Raw genomic sequence first — 23,162 nt, forward strand, 5'->3', positions numbered from 1 at the left:
AGCATCTTCTTCCTGTCGGTTAGATTTCGCGTCTGTAGCACGTTTTTTCGTCGTGTAGCAATTTTAATGGCCAGTAGTGTACATTAATTTAAACATTTTGATTTTACAATTCCTCCACCCAATGGCAACCCACACTGCCAAAGGCGTCCTAACTCCTGGATTCTCACTCATCTTTGTAATGTTATCCATTGCAGTCGGTGTATTTCAAAGAAGCTCTGTTTTCTATATTCTGTTCAGAAAAGCGTTCTTCTCATCCTCACCAGAATTGGCACAGCTCCTTCTTCCAGGTGCAGATTGTTAAAACAGACTCTCCTGATGGCTGTGCACTGCAAGAGATCGTTTCTGCATTGTGACTTCCGGTGAGCAGCGCTCTTCAAAGGAAACACTGACCTAATTAAGTGGCACTGATCACCACATCTACCGCCGAGTGCCCCCAGGAAGTGTCGTGGGGACGGCCTCCCCAGACTGGTTAATATACTTGAATCTCCTCTGCCTTCTTACGGCCCAGTTCAGTATGCCTGCATATTGGCCTCTTATTTAGGCTAACCGTGTTATTCCGCATAAAAATATAATCTACGGTAATGAAATACTACCAGTCACTGGTACTGATACACATTTTTAGTAGCATTAATTACTCCAGTTTGATTCGTCTTTTGAAGTCTCGTTTTATATTCGTTACGGAACAGATCTAAGTGAAACAGTCGTGTAACATAAAACAGTAACAGGTGATTGTTGTTGTTGTTGTGGTCTTCGGTCCTGGGACTGGTTTGATGCAGCGCTCCATGCTACTCAATCCTGTGCGATCTTCTTCATCTCCCAGTACTTACTGCAACCTATATCCTTCTGAGTCTGCTTAGTGTATTCATCTCTTGGTCTCCCTCTACGATTTTTACCCTCCACGCTGCATTCCAATGATAAATATGCGATCCCTTGATGCCTCAGAAAATGTCCTACCTACTGGTCCCTTCTTCTTGTCAAGTTGTGCCACAAACTCCCCTTCTCCCCAGTTCTATTCCACACCTCCGCATTAGTTATAAGATCTACCCATCTAACCTTCAGCATCCTTCTGTAGCACCACAGCTTCTATTCTCTTCTTATAGAGACTATCTATCGTCCATGTTTTACTTCCACACATGGCTACACTCCATACAAATACTTTCAGACACGACTTCCTGAAACTTAAATTGATACTCGACGTCAACAAATTTCTCTTCTTCAGAAACGCTTTCCTTGCCATTACCAGTCTATATTTTATATCCTCTCTACCTCGACCATCATCAGTTATTTTGCTCCCCAAATAGCAAAACTCCTTTACTACTTCAAGCATCTCATTTCCTAATCTAATGCCCTCAGCATCACCCTACTTAATTCGACTACATTCCATATCCTAGTTTTGCTTTTGTTGATGTTCATCTTATATCCTCATTTCAAGACACTGTCCATTCCGTTCAACTGCTGTTCCAAGTCCTTTGCTGTCTCTGATAGAATTACAATGTCATCAGGGAACCCCAGAGTTTTTATTTCTTCACCGCGGATTTTAATTCCTACTCCAAATTATTCTTTTGTTTCCTTTACTGCTTGTTCAATATACAGATTGAATAACATCGGGGACAGGCTACAACCCTGTCTCACTCCCTTCCCAACCACTGGTTCCCTTTAGTGCCCCACAACTCTTATAACTGCCATCTGGTTTCTGTACAAATTGTAAATAGCACTTCGCTCCCTGTATTTTACCCCTGCCTCCTTTAGAGTTTGAAAGAGAGTATTCCAGTCAACATTGTCAAAAGCTTTCTCTAAGTCTACAAATGCTAGAAACGTAGGTTTGCCTTTCCATAATCTTTCTTCTAAGATAAGTCGTAAGGTTAGTATTGCCTCACGTGTTCCAACATTTCTACGGAATCCAAACTAATCTTCCCCGAGGTCGGCTTCGACCAGTTTTTCCATTCGCCTGTAAAGAACTCGCGTTAGTATTTTGCAGCTGTGACTTATTAAACTGATTGTTCGGTAATTTTCACATCTGTCAACACCTGCTTTCTTTGGGATTGTAACTGTTCTATTCTTCTTGAAGTCTGAGGGTATTTCTCCTGTCTCATACATCTTTCTCACCAGATGGTAGAGTTTTGTCAGGACTGCCTCGCCCAAGGCCATCAGTAGTTTTAATGGAATGTTGTCTACTCCCGGGGCCTTTTTCGACTGAGGTCTTTCAGTGCTCGGTCAAACTCTTCACGCAGTATCGAATCTCCCATTTCATCTTCATCTACATCCTCTTCCATTTCCATAATATTGTTCTCAAGTACATCGCCCTTGTATAGACCCTCTATATACTCCTTTCACCTTTCTGCTTTCCCTTCTTTGCTTAGAACTGGGTATCCATCTGAGCTCTTGATATTCATGCAAGTGGTTCTCTCTTCTCCAGGTGATTACTAATATCGTATTCTGAAGCAACTGAATGACGTAATACATCGGAAGAGGTATGAATTGCAGAAAGGAATGAAAAAAATGACCCTTCATCAGTTCTGGTGTTCTCTTAGAACAAATTCATTTATTAACTTCAGTGGTGGCGCGGGATGAGTCATATTATTTGAATAAACTAAAAAACTTGGAGCTGCGTTGTGCGTTGTCATTTAGATTTAGGAAGACAGTACCAGGAAAATTCACGACCTTCCTGAAACGACCAGTACGGCTGAAGGATAATTGTCGCATATAACCAATTGCGTAACTGTAGTATGAGCTAGGCAATTGAGTAGGAATGTCATTATACACAGTGTCCACAGCGCGGAAGACAGGAAGACAGAGAAAGAGAAACATAGGTGGAGAGAGAGAGAGAGAGAGAGAGATAAATGATAAATGTAAATGTCGAGTGACAAGGGCTTCCCATCGGGTACACCCTTCACCGGGTGCAAGTTTTTCGTTTTGACGCCACTTCGGTGGCTTGCGCATCTATGGGGGATGAAGTGATGATGATTAGAACAACACAACACCCAGTCCCTGAGTGGACAAAAATCTACGACCCAGCCATTCGAACCCTGGCCCTTAGGATTGACATTCTGTCGCGCTGACCACTCAGCTTCCGGGAGCGGACAGAGAGATAGATAGATAGAGAGAGAGAGAGAGAGAGAGAGAGATTATACGCACAAATCGTGTACTAGGCACATACCGCTGGTGGCGCTTGCGTCGATGTTTGCAGTTTATTTGCTGATTTTCAGTACAGTGGAAACTTTATGAGAACCATAGGAAGATGTTTTGTGCACATTCTGGGATTGGTTTTTGTGAGCTGAGTTAGCATTACGACGAAACACTATTGCGTCTTAAGCTGCTAGGCTACTATATTTTCAGCGTGACTTCAGTTGTGTAGCTTGTTACTTGAAAATTCAACAGGTAACGCCCTCAGGTTCCATAGTGTAACAGCATAGAAAGTATTAGCGAAGTTTCCAGATGATGACCATTCAGGACAACAGTCTTCTGTGTACCAGACTGCATTCGTGTAGGTAACTGTTCATCCATATCCACACGGATACTCTGCAAATCACACTTAAGTGTTTGGCAGAGAGTTCATCGAACTACCTTAATAAACGATCACAACGCCCATGTAGTACTAGGGACAGAAAGTTGGCTGAAACCGGACGTAAACAGTAACGAAATCCTAAACTCAGATTGGAATGTATACCGCAGAGACAGGCTGAACAGTGAAGGGGGAGGCGTGTTTATAGCGGTAAGAAGTGCAATAGTATCGAAGGAAATTGACGGAGATCCGAAATGTGAAATGATTTGGGTGAAGGTCGCGGTTAAAGCAGGCTCAGACATGGTAATTGGATGTCTCTATAGGCCCCCTGGCTCAGCAGCTGTTGTGGCTGAGCACCTGAAGGATAATTTGGAAAATATTTCGAGTAGATTTCCCCACCATGTTATAGTTCTGGGTGGAGATTTTAATTTGCCGGATATAGACTGGGAGACTCAGACGTTCATAACGGGTGGCAGGGACAAAGAATCCAGTGAAATTTTTTTAAGTGCTTTATCTGAAAACTACCTTGAGCAGTTAAACAGAGAACCGACTCGTGGCGATAACATATTAGACCTTCTGGTGACAAACAGACCCGAACTATTTGAAAAAGTTAACGCAGAACAGGGAATCAGTGATCATAAAGCGGTTACGGCATCGATGATTTCAGCCGTAAATAGGAATATTAAAAAGGGTAGGAAGATTTTTCTGTTTAGAAAAAGTGACAAAAAGCAGATTTCAGAGTACCTGTTGGCTCAACACAAAAGTTTTGTCTCAAGTACTGATAGTGTTGAGGATCAGTGGACAAAGTTCAAAACCATCGTACAATATGCGTTAGATGAGTATGTGCCAAGCAAGATTGTAAGAGATGGAAAAGAGCCACCGTGGTTCAACAACCGAGTTAGAAAACTGCTGCGGAAGCAAAGGGAACTTCACAGCAAACATAAACATAGCCAAAGCCTTGCAGACAAACAAAAATTACGCGAAGCGAAATGTAGTGTGAAGATAGCTATGCGAGAGGCGTTCAATGAATTCGAAAGTAAAGTTCTATGTACTGACTTGGCAGAAAATCCTAAGAAATTTTGGTCTTATGTCAAAGCGGTAGGTGGATCAAAACAAAATGTCCAGACACTCTGTGACCAAAATGGTACTGAAACAGAGGATGACAGACTAAAGGCCGAAATACTAAATGTCTTTTTCCAAAGTTGTTTCACAGAGGAAGATTGCACTGTAGTTCCTTCTCTAGATTGTCGCACAGATGACAAAATGGTAGATATCGAAATAGACGACAGAGGGATAGAGAAACAATTAAAATCGCTCAAAAGAGGAAAGGCCTCTGGACCTGATGGGATACCAGTTCAATTTTACACAGAGTACGCGAAGGAACTTGCCCCCCTTCTTGCAGCGGTGTACCGTAGGTCTCTAGAAGAGCGTAGCGTTCCAAAGGATTGGAAAAGGGCACAGGTCATCCCCGTTTTCAAGAAGGGACGTCGAACAGATGTGCAGAACTATAGACCCATATCTCTAACGTCGATCAGTTGTAGAATTTTGGAACACGTATTGTGTTCGAGTATAATGACTTTTCTGGAGACTAGAAATCTACTCTGTAGGAATCAGCATGGGTTTCGAAAAAGACGGTCACGTGAAACCCAGCTCGCGCTATTCGTCCACGAGACTCAGAGGGCCATAGACACGGGTTCACAGGTAGATGCCGTGTTTCTTGACTTCCGCAAGGCGTTCGATACAGTTCCCCACAGTCGTTTATTGAACAAAGTAAGAGCATATGGACTATCAGACCAATTGTGTGATTGGATTGAGGAGTTCCTAGATAACAGGACGCAGCATGTTATTCTCAATGGAGAGAAGTCTTCCGAAGTAAGAGTAATTTCAGGTGTGCCGCAGGGGAGTGTCATAGGACCGTTGATATTCACAATATACATAAATGACCTGGTGGATGACATCGGAAGTTCACTGAGGCTTTTTGCAGATGATGCTGTGGTGTATCGAGAGGTTGTAACAATGGAAAATTGTACTGAAATGCAGGAGGATCTGCAGCGAATTGACGCATGGTGCAGGGAATGGCAACTGAATCTCAATGTAGACAAGTGTAATGTGCTGCGAATACACAGAAAGATAGATCCTTTATCATTTAGCTACAAAATAGCAGGTCAGCAACTGGAAGCAGTTAATACCATAAATTATCTGGGAGTACGCATTAGGAGTGATTTAAAATGGAATGATCATATAATGTTGATTGTCGGTAAAGCAGATGCCAGACTGAGATTCATTGGACGAATCCTAAGGAAATGCAATCCGAAAACAAAGGAAGTAGGTTACAGTACGCTTGTTCGCCCACTGCTTGAATACTGCTCAGCAGTGTGGGATCCGTACCAGATAGGGTTGATACAAGACATAGAGAAGATCCAACGGAGAGCAGCGCGCTTCGTTACAGGATCATTTAGTAATCGCGAAAGCGTTACGGAGATGATAGATAGACTCCAGTGGAAGACTCTGCAGGAGAGACGCTCAGTAGCTCGGTACGGGCTTTTGTCAAAGTTTCGAGAACATACCTTCACCGAAGAGTCAAGCAGTATATTGCTCCCTCCTACGTATATCTCGCGAAGAGACCATGAGGATAAAATCAGAGAGATTAGAGCCCACACAGAGGCATACCGACAATCCTTCTTTCCACGAACAATACGAGACTGGAATAGAAGGGAGAACCGATAGAGGTACTGAAGGTACCCTCCGCCACACACCGTCAGGTGGCTTGCGGAGTATGGACGTAGATGTAGATGTAGACAACAATTTTCTTTTATTCCAGTCTCGAACAGTGCGGAAAAAAACTAACACCTATACCTTTCCGTCCGATCTCTGATTTCCCTTATTCTATTATGATGATATTTCTCCCTATGTAGGTCGGCGACAACAACATATTTTCGCATTCGTAAGAGAAAGTTGATTGAAACTTCGTGAGAAGATTCCGCCGCAACGAAAAAGGCCTTTCTTGTATTATGTCAGCGACACTCTCTCACTTGTTTCGCGGTAGTGCTGCTCTTCTTTGAACTTTCTCGATGTACTCCTTTAACGTCTCTGGTAAGGATCCCAGACCACGCAGCCGTACTCCAAAGGAGGACGACCAAGCGTAGTGTAGGCAGTCTCTTTAGTAGATCTGTTACATTTTCTTAGTGTTCTGCCAATAAAACACAGTCTTTGGTTTGCCTTTCCCATAAAATTTTCTATGTGTTCTTTCCAATGTAAATTATTCTTAATTGTAGTCCTAGGTATTTAGCTGAATTTACGGCCTTTAAATTTGTTTGATTTATCGTGTAACCGAAGTCAAACGAATACCTTTTAGCACTCATGTAGATGACCTCACACTTTTCATTATTTAGGGCCAATTGTCAATTTTAGCACCAAACAGATATATTTTCTAAATCACTTTGCAATCGGTTTTGATCATCTGATGACATTATTAGACGATAAACGACTTCATTTTCAAACAACATAAGACTGCTGCTCCCCTAAATCATTTATATAGATAAGGAACGGCAGAGAGCTTACGCCGTAAATCACTTCTGATTTACTCGATGACTTTCCGTCAGTTACTACGAACCGTGACCTCTCTGAAAGTAATTCAAGAATCCAGTCACAGAACTGAAACGATATTCTACAAGCACGCAATTTTACTACAACCCGCTTGTGTGGTACAGTGTCGAGAGCCTTCTGTAAATCTAGAAATACGGAATCAGTTTGGATTGCTTTGTCAACAGAACGCAACACTTCGTTTGGGTAAAGAGCTTGTAATGTTCCGCAAGAACAATGTTTTCTCAATCCTTGTTGACCGTGTGTCAATAGACCGTTCTCTTCGAGGTAATTCATAATGTTCAAACACAACATATGTTCCAAAACTCTACTGCATATCGACGTTAATGATATGGGCCTCAATTTAGTGGATTAGTATTTTAAGTATGGCGCTATTGCATCAGTATACTCTGAAAGGAGCCTAATTGTTATACAGTCTAGGCCGGATGACTTTCTTTCATTAAGTGATTTAAGTTGCTTCATTACTCCTAGGATATGTACTTCTAAGTTACCCTTGTTGCTACCTGTTCTTGATTCTATTCCTTGGATATTTACGTTGTCTTCTTTGATGAAGGAATCACGGAAGGCTATGTTTAGTAACTCTGCTTTGGCAACACTGTCCATTGCCACCACACAGAAAAGACATTGACCGTGTCTTGCCGCTAGCACACTTCATATACGACAAGAATCTCTTTGGATTTTCTGCCACGTTTCGAGAGAAGGTTTAGCTGTGGTCTATACTTACACTGTTAATCTGTAAGGAGAGGAGATTGTCTCTCAGTAGGCGTCAAGTGAATTTTTATCTGCTTTTTTGTATAGGTATACTTTTCGCTTATTTTTGGAATAATGAGGGTTAAAATATTCAACCTCGCTACGACAACCCTGTGTTCACTAGTCCCTGAATCCGTTTTGATGCTCGTTATTAGCTCAGGATTATTTGTGTTTTAGAGGCCAAGTGTGTTTTCGCAACCGTTTACTATTAGCTAGGGCTCTGAAAATGCTTTTCAGCTTAGCACAGTTTCGGATGATGTTTTGTTCGAACCCTCGGATTTAAGCACGTATTTTCGTCAACATATTGAGGGTAAATTAATGTCACCGCAAACTATAAATGTATGCGTCGGGTACTTGCATGAAATGAAACTCAAATTTTCTTTGAACCTTTCAGCAATTGTATCATCTGAGTGGGGAGGTCGGTAAGAGAATCCAATTGTTACTTTACTCCGGTTGCCAAGAATGCCCTCTGCCCTTAGTAACTCACAGAAACTATCTGCTACAAGATAAACTGCTTCTCACAGCAACATCACACCTCCGCCAACCTTGTTTAGCCTATCCTTTCTGAACACTGTTAGATTATCTCCAGCTTTATTCAGTTTTCTGTGTCTATAACGATTTGGGAACTAGTGCTTCGTGTTAGCGCTTGGAGCTCTGGTGCTTCACCAACACAGCTACAACGATATACAACTGTTATGCCCATAGTTCCTGGATCTACGTTCTTCCTGTGTTCCACTTATAATTTTTGACACTGAAGTCCTTACTGTGTTTCCCCAGAGGCTCTAATCTAAATAACCGCCCAGTCCACGTCACATGCCCTGTAACCCGTGTAGCCGCCCCTTGCGTGTAGTGAACTCCTGACCTATTCAGTAGATCCCGAAATTAGGTACATCGTGAAATTTAAAACTTCCCCGAGGCACAGTTTGTTTCGTGAAATTTCGGGCGAATTGCCTGACGTCTGTAACTTGCTGTCGCGATATTTCGGCGGAATATCATGGCACCAAGCTACAGACATCCGGCAGTTCGCCTAAAATTTCATGAAACAATAAATACCTTGTTTCACTGCCTTTAAATACATGAACGCTTGAGGAAACAAGTGCCGGCCGCTGTGGCCGAGCGGTACTAGGCGCTTCAGTCTGGAACCGCGCGACCGCTACGATCGCAGGTTCGGATCCTGCCTTGGGCATGGATGTGGCTGATGTCCTTAGGTTAGTTAGGTTTAAGTAGTTCTAAGTTCTAGGGGACTGATGACATCAGATGTTAAGTCCCATAGTGCTCAGAGCCATTTGAACCATTTTTTTTAGGAAACAAGTGAAAGAAAATAAACATGTTTTGTGTTGTTTGACCCTGCTGTCCACCTTGAAACACCGACCAGGATTGTGTTATGGTTAAGATACGAAGCATTTGACTCGTTTCCTGTGTTGACGAGAATCATATTCACGGAAGCCGAACCTCTGTTAGAATTTCCATATCTTCCGAAAATCAGCTGAATGACAGAATTAAGTTGGAAGTATTAGCTTTTTGTCAAGACTGTATTATTAGAGACGGAGCGCAATCTGAATGGACGAGGATGAGAGACGAAATGATTGCGTGCTATTCAAATTAACCCTTCCCGTAGTCACCTTTAATGGCTTAGGGAATCACCACGACAGTTTTTGGGGAGTTTAATCCCTCCTGACCTGTGAGTGTCCATTGCATTAAGCGATGCACAACCAAGGAACTGTGAAAATACCGTCAGGCTAGTTCTGTTCCTACAAACACGGCATGGACGAACAGTTTTCAGTCATTGAACAGTTGATTTCGACGATGGATTTTTTGATACATTCCTTGTTAAAGATGTAGCGTTAATCGTTACTCATCCGTATAAGGGGTATATCTGGCGTAATTGGTGGTGGTTGTGGTTCTCAGTCCGAAGACTGGTTTGATGCAGTTCTGCTCGCTGGTCTGTGTTGTCCAAGTCCTTCTTTATCTGCTTAATTGCTGGACCCTTCATCAACTTTATGTACTTACTGTGTTCATTCCTTGTTCTCCATCTGCAATTTTACCACACACACTTCTCTTCATTGTCATATCAACTATTTCTTGGTGACACAGGATGTATCGTATTGACGTATTCCTTCTTTCTGCCAAGTAAAGCCATAAAATAATTTTCTCCCCAACATGGTTCAGTATAATCTTAAATATTTTTCTGTAGTACCGCCGTGGAATAGGTTCTATTCCCATCTTGTCTGCACTGTTCATCGCGCACACATCACTACCGTGTGAGGCTACAATCCAGACATAGTTTCAGAACAGACATTTTAAAACTGAAACGGATGCTATATGAACAAATTTCTCATTTTAGGAAAAAAAATTTCGTGATACTGAATCTACATGTTATATCGTCTTTACTTCTGTCGTCGATAGTTCTTTTCTGCTAAAACAGCAAATCTGTCTGCTACGCTATTCAGAAGAATTAGGGGAATACGTGTATCTACATCCGGAATGTTAAATGTATTTAGATACAGATGCTACCTGTGGTCTTTCGGCATAGCCTGAGAGCTTAGCCTTCGATGTTCCAACACTTAAACTCATTCGCCATCTATCGGCTGCGCATGCATTGCAGTGTCAGGTGACTCGTCAGAAGGAAGTGAGTACCTGTGTCCCAGTGTTCCATAGTGAGGTCCACAGAAGGCAGTTGCCATTTTTGTAAGTTGTAGTCAGCTCAGCACATGCAATGCGACACCATACTGCAGCGCAAGTTGGAAGGGCAATCAAATTTGAAGCATAAAGGATGTTGCTGCAGATGTCAGTTTCTCTCCATCTGTCATCCATAGGTTGTGGACACGTTGCAGGGAAATAGATCAGCACACAAGGCGAGTTGGACAAGGTAGCCGACGCATTACAACTTCATGTCAAGACAAATATCTCCCACATCTGGCGACCTCTGCGTTGTGACGCAGTACGGCTGCCGCCAGAGCAGTGCAAGACGATCCCATAAGGTCTACTGGAGCCGCTGTGTCCGATTAGGCTGTACAGAAGTGGTTACGAGAAGGGACCTTATGGCCGAGGTGTTGTGTTCGAGTACCCTACTTGGCACGACAGCACCCCACAAGTCGCCTTCAGGTCTGCCGTTCCCAGGTTAAAGGGCAATCTTGTCACTGGTGAAACGTATCCCTCACAGACGAGGCCACATTTCCTCTGAAGCAAGGTGATGGCTTGGTTCGTGTGTAGACATGACGTTATTAGCGATGTCTACAAAATATTGTCGAGGAAATCGACAGACGTTTGTGACCTCTGTTGCTTCATCATGGACAGGGGACATCAGCTGGTTAAGTAATTGTCAATAATTCTCCAATAGCCGTGTAACTTAAGATGTTATTTTATTTTATTCTGAAGGCTACCAGTTTCAGCATTTCAGTATGCCATCTTCACGCCCCAGAAGCATCTCTTCATTAAACGAAAATGTCATAAATCCTTAGATGCCGTGAATTCAATAGTTCCACTAGTGTTTTATTCGAATACTTGACATTTTCGTTTATTTGGAGAGATGCATATAAGGGCTGAAGATGGCATAGTGAAATGCTGAAACTGGTAGCCTTCAAAATAAAATAAAATAACATCTTAAGTACCACGGCTGTTGGAGAATTATTGACACTGACAATGACGTTTGTGATGGTGTGAGGAGGCATTAATATTGACAGCCGTGCGGATCTGATCGTTGTCCGTGGTCGCCCTACTTCAAGGCAGGAAATCGAACAGATCCTGTTGGGCCATGTTGTGGCTCCTGCGTACGGTTGTGACCCTTAATTCCGTCTTATGCACTGTAACGCCAGGGCCCATGTGGCGGGTGTCACCGGGTACATCTTGCGGAGGCTGGCCATTGAAGTAATGGAATCGCAAACGGTGAGTCCTGACCTAAAGCCTATCGAGCATGTGTGTGACATGATTGACAGATGTGTTCGTGCCGTTCCACAACAGCACCTTCAAGAGCTCTGATGGGCTCTGACTTAAGAGCGGTAACGGATGCCACAGGGGGAGCTATGTAGACATTTATGCAGCTTTCCACATTACTGAAGCGCTCAGAGTAGAGTGAAAAGCAGCCAGGATGACGGGATGAGTGTTTACTGCGACCTTGTTTCGCCACCTGTCAGATATTTCTTTTCTTGTTATATGAAAGGAGGAGGATTTGATGATTTTTCAAAATGGTTCAAATGGCTCTGAGCAGTACGGGACTTAACTTCTAAGGTTATCAGTCACCTAGAACTTAGAACTATTTAAACCTAACTCACCTAAGGACATCACACACATCCATGCCCGAGGCAGGACTCGAACCTGCGACCGTAGCGGTCGCGCGGTTACAGACTGTAGCGCCTAGAACCGCTCGGCCACCCCGGCTGGCCGATTTGGTGATTTTTGTTGTGTACTTATGTGTGAATGTTAAAGGTGTAACTTTCTAACAAACACAGTTCTTAGTTATTGCTCAACGGAGTATGGCAGATGCTCGACATTGTGTTTACCTAATTCACTTGAGCAGTGTAGTTCAAACGCCTCATTTAATACTCTGGTTTCTTCAGCATCGTCTGACTTAATTCGACTACAGTACATAAATTTCTTTTGAAGACAATTTCTCATTCCGCTTGTGTTTGGAGTCTCTAACAGAATTACAGTTCCGTCGAGCAATGTCAAAGTTTTTATTTCTTCTCCTCTTACCTTAAATCCCTTTGTTTTTCTCTTTTATTTTCTTTACCGCTTGTTCGTGTGTAAACCAAAGTAAGGGGGAGGATGGGCTACAACTCTTTGACAGTGATTCGCAATTACTGCCCCTGTTTCATGTCATTCTAGTCTCAGAACTGTAGTCAGGCTCTGTACAGTTTTCGAGACTGTTGAATTCATTAGTACTACGTATTGTTGAGATAAAATTTTATGTTAAATTTCACTTTATTACAGGTCCAGCACAAAAGAAAACCATGGATGACAATAAAACACAAAAGGCTCTAGCTTCTTCGTGGATAACCAAACAATTAATAGAGACTGCTCTGAATAACGAGAATAGTGATACTAAACTTAGAGTGGAAAAAGCAGTAATCGTGGATAACGAAAAAGGTCTGGGATACACGAGCAACATCCTGAAAGTGGTGGCCACCGTCAGACGAGAAAACGCCGCCTCTGGCGATCAGGTACACCTGATAGTGAAGTACGCTCAAGATCAGGGGAAGCTGAAGGAGATCGCAGATGACAACAACGTCTTCCGGAAGGAGTCACTGCTGCTGTGCGAGATATTCCCGGAGGTGCACAGGCTGCTGGAGTCGGCCGAAGGCGACGCCTTCAGGCCGCTGGCGGCGCGCTGCTTCCTGTCCGGCCGACAGCCCGTGGAGTTCCTCCTGATGGAAGACTTGTCGGCGGCGGGCTTCCGGCTGCCCCCGGCGGGTCGCGCATTCGACTACGGGCACTGCGCCGCGGCCCTGCGCGCCTACGCCCGCCAGCACGCCGCCTCGGCCCGGCTGCTAAGGGACAGGCCAGACTACAGGGCGCGGTCAGAGCTCCGCAGCAGGATGGCCGACGCGGAGAAGTCCTTCTTCAAAGACATGCTCGACAAGCTCATGAAAACCACCGCCAGAGAACTCAGAACCATCCCGGGGTACGAGAGGTACGCCGACAAGTGGGAGCACCTAGCAGGCAGGTCCGTCGACAGAATGGCCGACTTCTGGACGTCTACCGAAGTCACGTTCCCCGTGGTGATACACTGTGATTGCTGGAAAAACAACTTCATGTTCAGATATGACGGAGAAGCTGTTACTGATGTTAGGATTTTAGACTTTCAGGTTGGTGGAGATAGCCTATCGTTCTGCCTTTACTTTGTAGCCTAGTTCCTCTTTTTGTATTTATTTATTTATTTCAAGTATGGCGACAAAATAAAATATTGAGACATTTATACAGGGTGGTCCACAGATCGTGACCGGGTCAAATATCTCACGAAATAAGCGTCAAACGAAAAAACTACGAAAAACGAACTTCTCTAGCTTGAAGGAGTAAACCAGATGGCGCTATGGTTGGCCCGCTAGATGGCGCAGCCATAGGTCAAACGGATATCAAATGCGTTTCTTTTAAATAGGAACCCCCATTTTTATTACATATTCGTGTAGTACGTAAAGGTATATGAATGTTTTAGTTGGACCACGTTTTTCGCTTGTGATAGATGGCACTGTAATAGTCATAAACATGTGGCTCACAATTTTAGACAAACATTTAGTATCAGATAGGTTTTTTAAATTAAAATAAAGAACGTAGGTACGTTTGAACATTTTATTTTGGTTGTCCCAATGTGATACATGTACCTTTGTGAACTTATCATTTCTGAGAACGCATGCTGTTACAGCGTGATTACCTGTAAATACCATACTAATGCAATACATGCTCAAAATGATGTCCGTCAACCTCAATGCATTTGGCAATACATATAACGACATTCCTTTCAACAGCGAGTAGTTACCCTTCCGTAATGTTCGCACATGCACGCTAGCTATGGGACGGACTTCCATCATGTTGGAAGTACATCGCCATTCTGTGATGCAGTCAAACATCTTGTAGTAACATCGATAGAACGTTACGTAGGAAATCAGCATACATTGCACCATTTAGATTGCCATCGATAAAATGTGGGCCATTTATCCTTCCTGCCATAATGCCGCACCATACATTAACCCGCCAAGGTAGCTGAGGTTCCACTTGTCGCTGCCATCGTGAGTTTTCCGTTGCCCAATGATGCATATTATGCCGGTTGAAAAAACGCTGTTCGTGAATAACGCTTCGTCGCTAAATATAACGCAAAAAATCTGTCATCGTCCCGTAGTTTCTCTTGTGCCCAGTGGCAGAACTGTACAGGACGTTCAAAGTCGTCATCCCCATGCAATTCCTGGTAAATAGAAATGTGGTACTGGTGCAATCGATGTTGAGGTAGCATTCTCAACACCGACGTTTTTGAGATTCCCGATTCTCGCACAATTTGTCTGCCACTGATGCGCGGATTAGCCACGACAGCAGCTAAAAACCTACTTGGGCCTCATCATTTGTTGCAGGTCGTGGTAGACGTTCCACATGTCGCTGAACACTTTCTGTTTCCTTAAACAACGTAACTAGCCGGCGAACGGTCAGGACACTTGGATGATGTCGTCCAGGATACCGAGCAGCATACACAGCACACGCCCGTTGGGCATTTTGATCACAATACCCATACATCCCCCATGAACCATGGACCTTGCCGTTGGTGGTGAGGCTTGCGTGCCTCAGCGATACAGATAGCCGTACCGTAGGTGCAACCACAACGGAGGGGTATCTGTTGAGAGGCAAGACAAACGTGTGGTTCCTCAAGAGGGGCAGCAGACTTTTCACTAGTTGCAGGGGCAACAGTCTGGATGATTGACTGATCTGACCTTGTGACACTAACCAAAACGGCCTTGCTGTGCTGGTACTGCGAACGGCTGAAAGCAAGGGGAAACTACGGCCGTAATTTTTCTCGAGGGCAATCAGCTTTACTGTATGATTAAATGATGATGGCGTCCTCTTGGGTAAAACATTCCGGAGGTTAAATAGTCCCCCATTCGGATCTCCGGACAGGGACTACTCGAGAGGATGTCGTTATCAGGAGAAAGAAAACTGGCGTTCTACGGATCGGAGCGTGGAATGTCAGAACCCTTAATCGACCAGGTAGGTTAGGAAATTTAAAGACGGAAATGGATAGGTTAAAGTTAGATATAGTGGGAATTAGTGAAGTTCGGTCTCAGGAGGAACAAGACTTCTGGTCACGTGACTACAAGCTTATAAACACAAAATCAAATAGGGGTAATGCAGGAGTAGGTTTAATGATGAATAGGAAAATAGGAATGCGGGTAAGCTACTACAAACAGCATAGTGAACGCATTATTGTGCCCAAGATAGACATGAAGCCCACGCCTACTACAGCAGTACAAATTTACATGCTAACTAGCTCTGCATATGACGATGAAATTGAAGAAATGAATGATGAAATAAAAGAAATTATTCAGATAGTGAAGGGAGATGAAAATTTAATAGTCATGGGTGACTGGAATTCGTCAGTAGGAAAAGTGAGAGGAGGAAACGTAGTAGGTGAATATGGATTGGGGGTAAGAAACAAAAGAGGAAGCCACCTGATAGAATTTTGCACAGACCACAACCTAATCATAGCTAACACTGGGTTCAAGAATCATTAAAGAAGATTGTATACATGGAAGAAGCCTGGAGATACTGACAGGTGTCAGATAGATTATATAATGGTAAGAAAGAGATTTAGGAACCAGGTTTTACATTGTAAGACATTTCCAGGGGCAGATGTGGACTCTGACCACAATCTATTGTTATGAACTGTAGATTAAAACTGAAGAAACTGCAAAAAGGTGGGACTTTAAGGAGATGGGAACTGGATAAACTGAAAGAACCAGAGGTTGTACAGAGTTTCAGGGAGAGCATAAGGGAACAATTCACAAGAATGGGGGAAAGAAATACAGTAGAAGAAGAATGGGTAGCTTTGCGGAATGAAGTGGTGAAGGCAGCAGAGGATGCAGTAGGTAAAACGATGAGGGCTAGTAGAAATCCTTGGGTAACAGAAGAAATATTGAATTTAATTGATGAAAGGAGAAAATATAAAAATGCAGTAAATGAAGCAGGCAAAAAGGAATACAAACGTTTCAAAAATGAGATCGACAGGAAGTGCAAAATGGCTAAGCAGGGATGGCTAGAGGACAAATGTAAGGATGTAGAGGCTCATTTCACTAGGGCTAAGATAGATACTGCCTAAAGGAAAATGAAAGAGACCTTTGGAGAAAAGAGAGCCACTTGTATAAATATCAAGAGCTCAGATGGAAACCCAGTTCTAAGCAAAGAAGGGAAAGCAGAAAAATGGAAGGAGTGTATAGAGGGTCTATACAAGGGCGATGTTCTTGAGGTCAATATTATGGAAATGGAAGAGGATGTAGATGAAAATGAAATGGGAGATAAGATGCTGCGTGAAGAGTTTGACAGAGCACTGAATGACCTGAGTCGCAACAAAGCTCCGGGAGTAGACAACATTCCATTAGAACTACTGACAGCCTTGGGAGAGCCAGTCCTGACAAAACTCTACCATCTGGTGAGCAAGATGTATAAGACAGGCGAAATACCCTCAGAATTCAAGAAGAATATAATAATTCCAATCCCAAAGAATGCAGCTGTTGACAGATGTGACAATTACCGAACTATCAGTTTAAAAAGTCACGACTGCAAAATACTAACACGAATTCTTTACAGACGAATGGAAAAACTAGTAGAAGCCGACCTCGGGGAAGATCAGTTTGGATTCCGTAGAAATTGACTGGAATACCCTCTTTCAAATTCTGAAGGTGGCAGGGGTAAAATACAGGGAGCGAAGTGCTATTTACAATGTGTGCAGAAACCAGATGGCAGTTATAAGAGTCGAGGGACATGAAAGGGAAGCAGTGGTTGGGAAGGGAGTGAGACCGGGTTGCAGCCTCTCCCCTATGTTGTTCAATCTGTATATTGAACAAGCAATAAAGGAAACAAAAGAAAATTTCGGAGTAGGTATTAAAATCCATGGAGAAGAAATAAAAACTTTAAGGTTCGCCTATGACATTGTAATTCTGTCAGAGACAGCAAAGGACTCGGAAGAGCAGTTGAACGGAATCAATAGTGTCTTGAAAGGAGGATATAAGATGAACATCAACAAAAGTAAAACGAGGATAATGGAATGTAGTCGAATTAAGTCGGACGATATTGAGGGAATTAGATTAGGAAATGAGACTTTTTAGAGTAAAGGAGTTCTGCTTTTTGGGGAGCAAAATAACTGATGATGGTCGAAGTAGAGAGGATTATAGAATGTAGACTGGATAATGCAAAGAAAGCGTTTCTGAAGAAGAGAAATTTGTTAACATCAAGTATTGATTTAAGTGTCAGGAAGTCGTTTCTGAAAGTATTCGTATGGAGTGTAGCCATGTATGGAAGTGAAACATGGACGATAAATAGTTTGGACAAGAAGAGAATAGAAACTCTCGAAATGTGGTGCTACAGAAGAATGCTGAAGATTAGATGGGTGGATCACATAACTAATGAGGAAGTATTGAATAGGATTGGGGAGAAGAGAATTTTGTGGCACAACTTGACTAGAAGAAGGGATCGGTTGGTAGGACATGTTCTGAGTCATCAAGGGATCACCAGTTTAGTATTGGAGGGCCGCGTGGAGGGTAAAAATCGTAGTGGCAGACCAAGAGATGAATACACTAAGCAGATTCAGAAGGATGTAGGTTGCAGTAGGTACTGGGAGATGAAGAAACTTGCACAGGATAGAGTAGCATGGAGAGCTGCATCAAACCAGTCTCAGGACTGAAGACCACAACAACAGCCATACATCAACACTATATCGACCTTTTCCGCAATTGGTAAACGGTCCATTTTAAGACGGGTAATGTATCACGAAGCAAATACCGTCCGCACTGGCTGAATGTTACGTGATACCACTTACTTATACGTTTGCGACTATTACAGCACCATCCATCACAAAGCGAAAAAAGTGGTCCAACTAAAACATTCATATTTTTTTACGTACTTCACGAATAGGTAATAAAAAATGGGCGTTCCTATTTAAAAAACGCAGTTTATATCCGTTTGACGTATGGCAGCGCCATCTAGCGGGCCAACTATAGCGCCATCTGGTTTCCCCCTTCAAGCTAGACAAGTTTCGTTCTTTGTAGTTTTTTCGTTTGACGCTTATTTCGTGAGACATTTGGCCCGGTCACGATCAATGGACCGCCCTGTATAGTTTGCAGTTATACATGTAAGATTTTAACCAACATCATAAGAAGGTAGTAGATATCTGTTATTGATGATCAAATAGAAGAAACCAATCAAGATGCCAGAGTATCTCTTTAACGAAAATTACTGGCTACGCACATGTAAACGACCGACGTCAGCTTGTGAGCATCATTTGGCCGGCTGCGTCATGGAAGCAGCGAGTGTCACAACGGTAATTGCAGCGACCTTGGCTGTCTTTTTCTAATTGATACATTTCGCTATTTAGGCACAAAGCTAACATTTTTAAATTCCGAAAATTAAAAAATCAATAATACACTCTGCGACACGAAGTCTGACGCACCACGAAAGAATTGTCTGGATGAGATGGAAATCGCTACATGTGATTTACATGGGGAGATAAACAGATGATCACAATTTCAGAAATATTCGCTCATTTACTGTAGAGAAGAAACTTGACAAATTGAACAACTCAGTAACGCGTTGGTCCACCTGAGATCCTTATGCAAATAGTTATTCGTCTTGACCTTATTGACAGAGTTCTTGGGTGGCCTGATGAGGGATATCGTGCAAAATGTTGTCCAATTGGCGCGTTAGATTTTCAAATTCCTGAGCTGGTTGGAGGGACTGCCCGTTATGCTCCAGAAGTTCTGAATTACGGAGAGATCCAGTGACCTTGAAGGACAAGGTAGGTTTTGGAAAGCTCGAAGACAAGCAGTGTAAAATCTCGGCATGTGCGGGAGGGCGTTATCTTGCTGAAATGTAAATCCAGGATGGCTTGCCCTGAAGGGCGACAAAACGGGGCGGTAGGATACCGTCTGCGTACTGCTGTGCTGTATGGGTGTCACAGATGAGATCCAAAAGTGTCCTGCTCTGAAAAGAATAACCCTTCCAGACCATCGAACCGTATGGGGGCGACCGTCAGCTTGGTATCCCACTACTACCTGGGTCTTAGACTCGTGTTCGGCCTCGAATGTCACTGGAGTAGAACTTTCTGTGATGAGTCCCACTTCGAACTGAGCCCCGATGATCAGCAAAGACGCGTCTGGAGATGCCCCAGACAGCGGTCGGATACCACAGTCACACGCCATACGGAACGACAACGAGGAGTGATGATCCAGGATGCGATTTCATTTCATAGCAGGATCCCTTTGGTTGTTATCCACGTCACCATTGTAGCACAGCAGGACATTGACGTTATTCTACGTCCCGATTTGTTGCTCCTCATGGCAAGGTGTCCTGGACTTTCTTTTCAGCAAGATACGCCCTGACCCACACGGCAAGAGTATGCACTGCTTGCCTTCGTACTTGTCGAACCTCACGTTGGCCAGCCAGGAAGCCAGATCTTTCCCCAACTGGAACGTCTGGAGCATTATGGGCAGGGCTTTCCAATTAGCTCGCGATTTTCACGAATTAACACGCCAATTGGACAGAATTGGGCACAGATGGTTACTCCTAGATTACAGTAGATAGGACTTCCAGAAATTTGTCATCACTGCTGTGGTACAGTAGTGTGTTTCTTCTTGTAGGCATTTACAGTATGTTGCATTTATTTACGGCTATAGTCAGTTGCAAGTCGCTGCACCATTCATCAGTCCTCTGCAAGTCTTTCTGCAAAACTCACTACTCTCTTCTGGCATTGCAACCCTCATGTACACAACCGCATCATCTGCAAAAAGCTTTATGGAATTTTTGACATGTTACCAGGTCATTTACATACAGGATGTCTCTGCTAAGAGTCGTCTGGTGCATTGTCTTTCGTATTTAAGCAGATAACTGCAATTTAGTTTTTGCACCGTGTAGCTTGGGTTAGCGGAAAGAAATCACTTCTTTCATGCGATGGAAATAGTCGGATATTTCTCGTTACAAGCAAAATGATACTTAAAGCGGTATTTTACATGCCCATTCGACAGGGCGGTCTCAAATAACTCTAGTGCGATATTTGTTTTGTCGATATGAATTAGAACGGACAGTACAACTCGAAGAATAGTCAGCACTCCATCAACGATAGCAGAGCTCTGGCCCACGCTGACTACTACAGCGTAGCGTGCAGCGCTTCTGAGCTGCTTTTAGACTGTTGTTTATTCTTCGACTTTCTGTCAGTCTTAACACATACCGATGAAACAAATATCGGACTAGATCGATTTGGGAGCACGCGATCAAATGGGCACGTAAAATACAGATTTTAAATTCCTTCTTTTTTTATGGCAACCAATTCGAAGCCTTCGGTTGCCACTGATTGTCACATGAAAGATTCGACGAGCAGTAATTGTTTGGGCTGACTCCAGCTACACAATGCAAAAACGAAGTACGAAATATCTGCTGTAACACCGGAGAAAATACGCATGACGACTCTCAGGAGGGACATCCAGTATACTATAAACAGAAACGGACCCATTACTCTTCCTTGGGGTACTCCTGAAATTACTTCGTTCCTTACAGAGCGACGTGTTGACTTCTCTCTGCGAGAAAGACTGGAATCCTGTCGTAAATCAGGTCCGATACTCGGTAATCTCGTGTTCTTTCAAACTTCCTGGCAGGTTAAAACAGTGTGCTTGACCGAGACTCGAACTCGGGACCTTTGCCTTTCGTGGGCAAGTGCTCTACCAAATGAGCTACCCAAGCACGACTCACGCCCCGGGGCGGGACCTTTGGCGGAAATAAAGCTGTGAGGACGGGGCGTGAATCGTGCTTGGGTAGCTCAGTTCGTAGAGCACTTTCCCACGACAGTCAAAGGTCCCGAGTACGAGTCTCGGTCCAGCACAGTTTTCATCTGCTATGAAGTTTCATATCAGCGCACACTCCGCTGCAGAGTGAAAATCTCATTCTCGTGTTCTTTGTCACTAAACTGCAGTTCAGGACGGTGAAAAACGCATTCCTGAAGTCAAGAAACACACCAGAAACGTGAGAACTGATGGCTACAGCAACGTGGAGCTCATGGGGGAGAAGGCAAGCTGAGTTCGCAAGATCTCTGTTTGAGGAATTGATGCTGTTTTTTAAGGAGAAAATTTTTGTCCTCGAAAAAGTCATAATTTACAAACATAAAACATGTTCCATAATTCTACAACAGACTGTCGTCAAAGATGTTGGCCTATAATTATGTGCATCTGTTCTACGACCCATCTTACGCTTTTCTCCAGTTGCTGAGTATCCTTCGCTGTTACAGCTACCCACAATAAACTGCTGGTAGTATAGAAGCAAGTTCTTTCACATAACCTCTGTGGAATCTTATAGGTTCTGGTTCTGATGCCTTTCCATTCTAAGCGATGGCAGTTACTTTTATGTTCTGCCAGCAGTTAGCTCAAAATCTGCCATTTCGATGCTCGTAGACAGGAAAAACCTTCTAGTTAGGTGACTGAACCCACCCCTGTGGGTCTCCCGAACAAGAATGCCATATGATCTTATTTTTACTCGAGTAAATACTACAAAACTGATTACCAAGTTACACAGATCGTTGATTAAACACTCCCAAGGAAGAAATAATAAAAAGCGAACACTTAACGAACGTGGTCTGGATGCAGCAGCTCAGGGCACTGCGTAACAGAGCGCCAGCCTAGACGACTAATGTGACGTCACAAGTTCGTTGCAGGAGCCCGGATTCCCCATGGGTCAGTCCCGCAGTGGGTATAAGGTTTTAACACATGAGTGCAGTTGTCTTCCAAAACTGCTATACCATGAGGTCAGACACTGTTCATCCGAGGCCAGCGAGATATTGGGCCCTGCAACGAACTTGTGATGTCACACTATATGGCTTGTCTGGCACACTTCGCGAACGGTCGGCTCCGTGCAGTGCCTACAGGAAATGAATATTTAATTGAAAACTTACCCACTGGAGTTCAAAATTACGTCGTGTGGCATCGAGAACTAGCATGCATTTGAACACGCGGTCAGGAATCATTAAACTCGTCTGAAATAGTTACTCGCTCGCTGCCGGAGACAGCTGCTAGCAGTCTTTAAGGTTTACAGTGTCACGTGCTGTGACGTACGCGCCAGGGCCTGGGGCCCTATTCTGTATCGTTCATATCGATCGGTGTAGTTGGTTCGTTTCGGTAGTGACGTCATTTTCGGTTCTTTATCGAAATATCCTATTCAGTAAGCTTTTGAGACCTGTTACCGAACGGTCCTCCCACCGATTTTACAATTGTACCGAGAGCTTTTGGATTTCGGTGTGGCCCTGTCGATCAGTGAGCTGTGGTTTATGTACACCTATAATGTGTTATTGTAAACATATTTAGCGGTTTTAGTTTTGGATTTAGTGATTGTGTTACTAAAGAATCACCAGAGGACGCATCAGGTTGGAAAGTGAGACTATTTTCTTTTGTTAGAAATAGGGTTAGGTTAGGTTGTTACTGTGAATGATTACATCCAAAGAGAAAACGTTTTCGGTCAATATTCTCTCAAAATACATGTTATTTTAATGCAAATAAGAGTTTAAAGATCATTAAATAGCAAGACATTGGCTCTGCTTACGTGTATTACATGAGTGTGAACTGACGTTACTAGTGACTTT

At 43.4% G+C, this 23,162-nt stretch overlaps 2 protein-coding genes across 2 annotated transcripts in view; both read left to right on the forward strand.

Annotated features, from left to right (window-relative positions):
• Positions 1–23,162, forward strand: part of LOC126162142 (uncharacterized) — a 534,708-nt gene that overhangs the window by 458,715 nt on the left and 52,831 nt on the right. The window lies entirely within an intron of this gene.
• The window catches only part of LOC126162139 (uncharacterized), a 32,481-nt gene that overhangs the window by 8,603 nt on the left and 716 nt on the right, over positions 1–23,162 (forward strand). Inside the window, exon 2 of the mRNA XM_049918434.1 lies at positions 12,785–13,659. Coding sequence (XP_049774391.1) covers positions 12,805–13,659 — 855 coding nt within the window. The 5' untranslated portion in view covers positions 12,785–12,804. The remainder of the gene's footprint in view (positions 1–12,784; positions 13,660–23,162) is intronic.

The sequence above is a fragment of the Schistocerca cancellata genome, chromosome 2, assembly GCF_023864275.1.
Source record: "Schistocerca cancellata isolate TAMUIC-IGC-003103 chromosome 2, iqSchCanc2.1, whole genome shotgun sequence".
NCBI classification, from domain to species: Eukaryota; Metazoa; Arthropoda; class Insecta; order Orthoptera; family Acrididae; genus Schistocerca; species Schistocerca cancellata.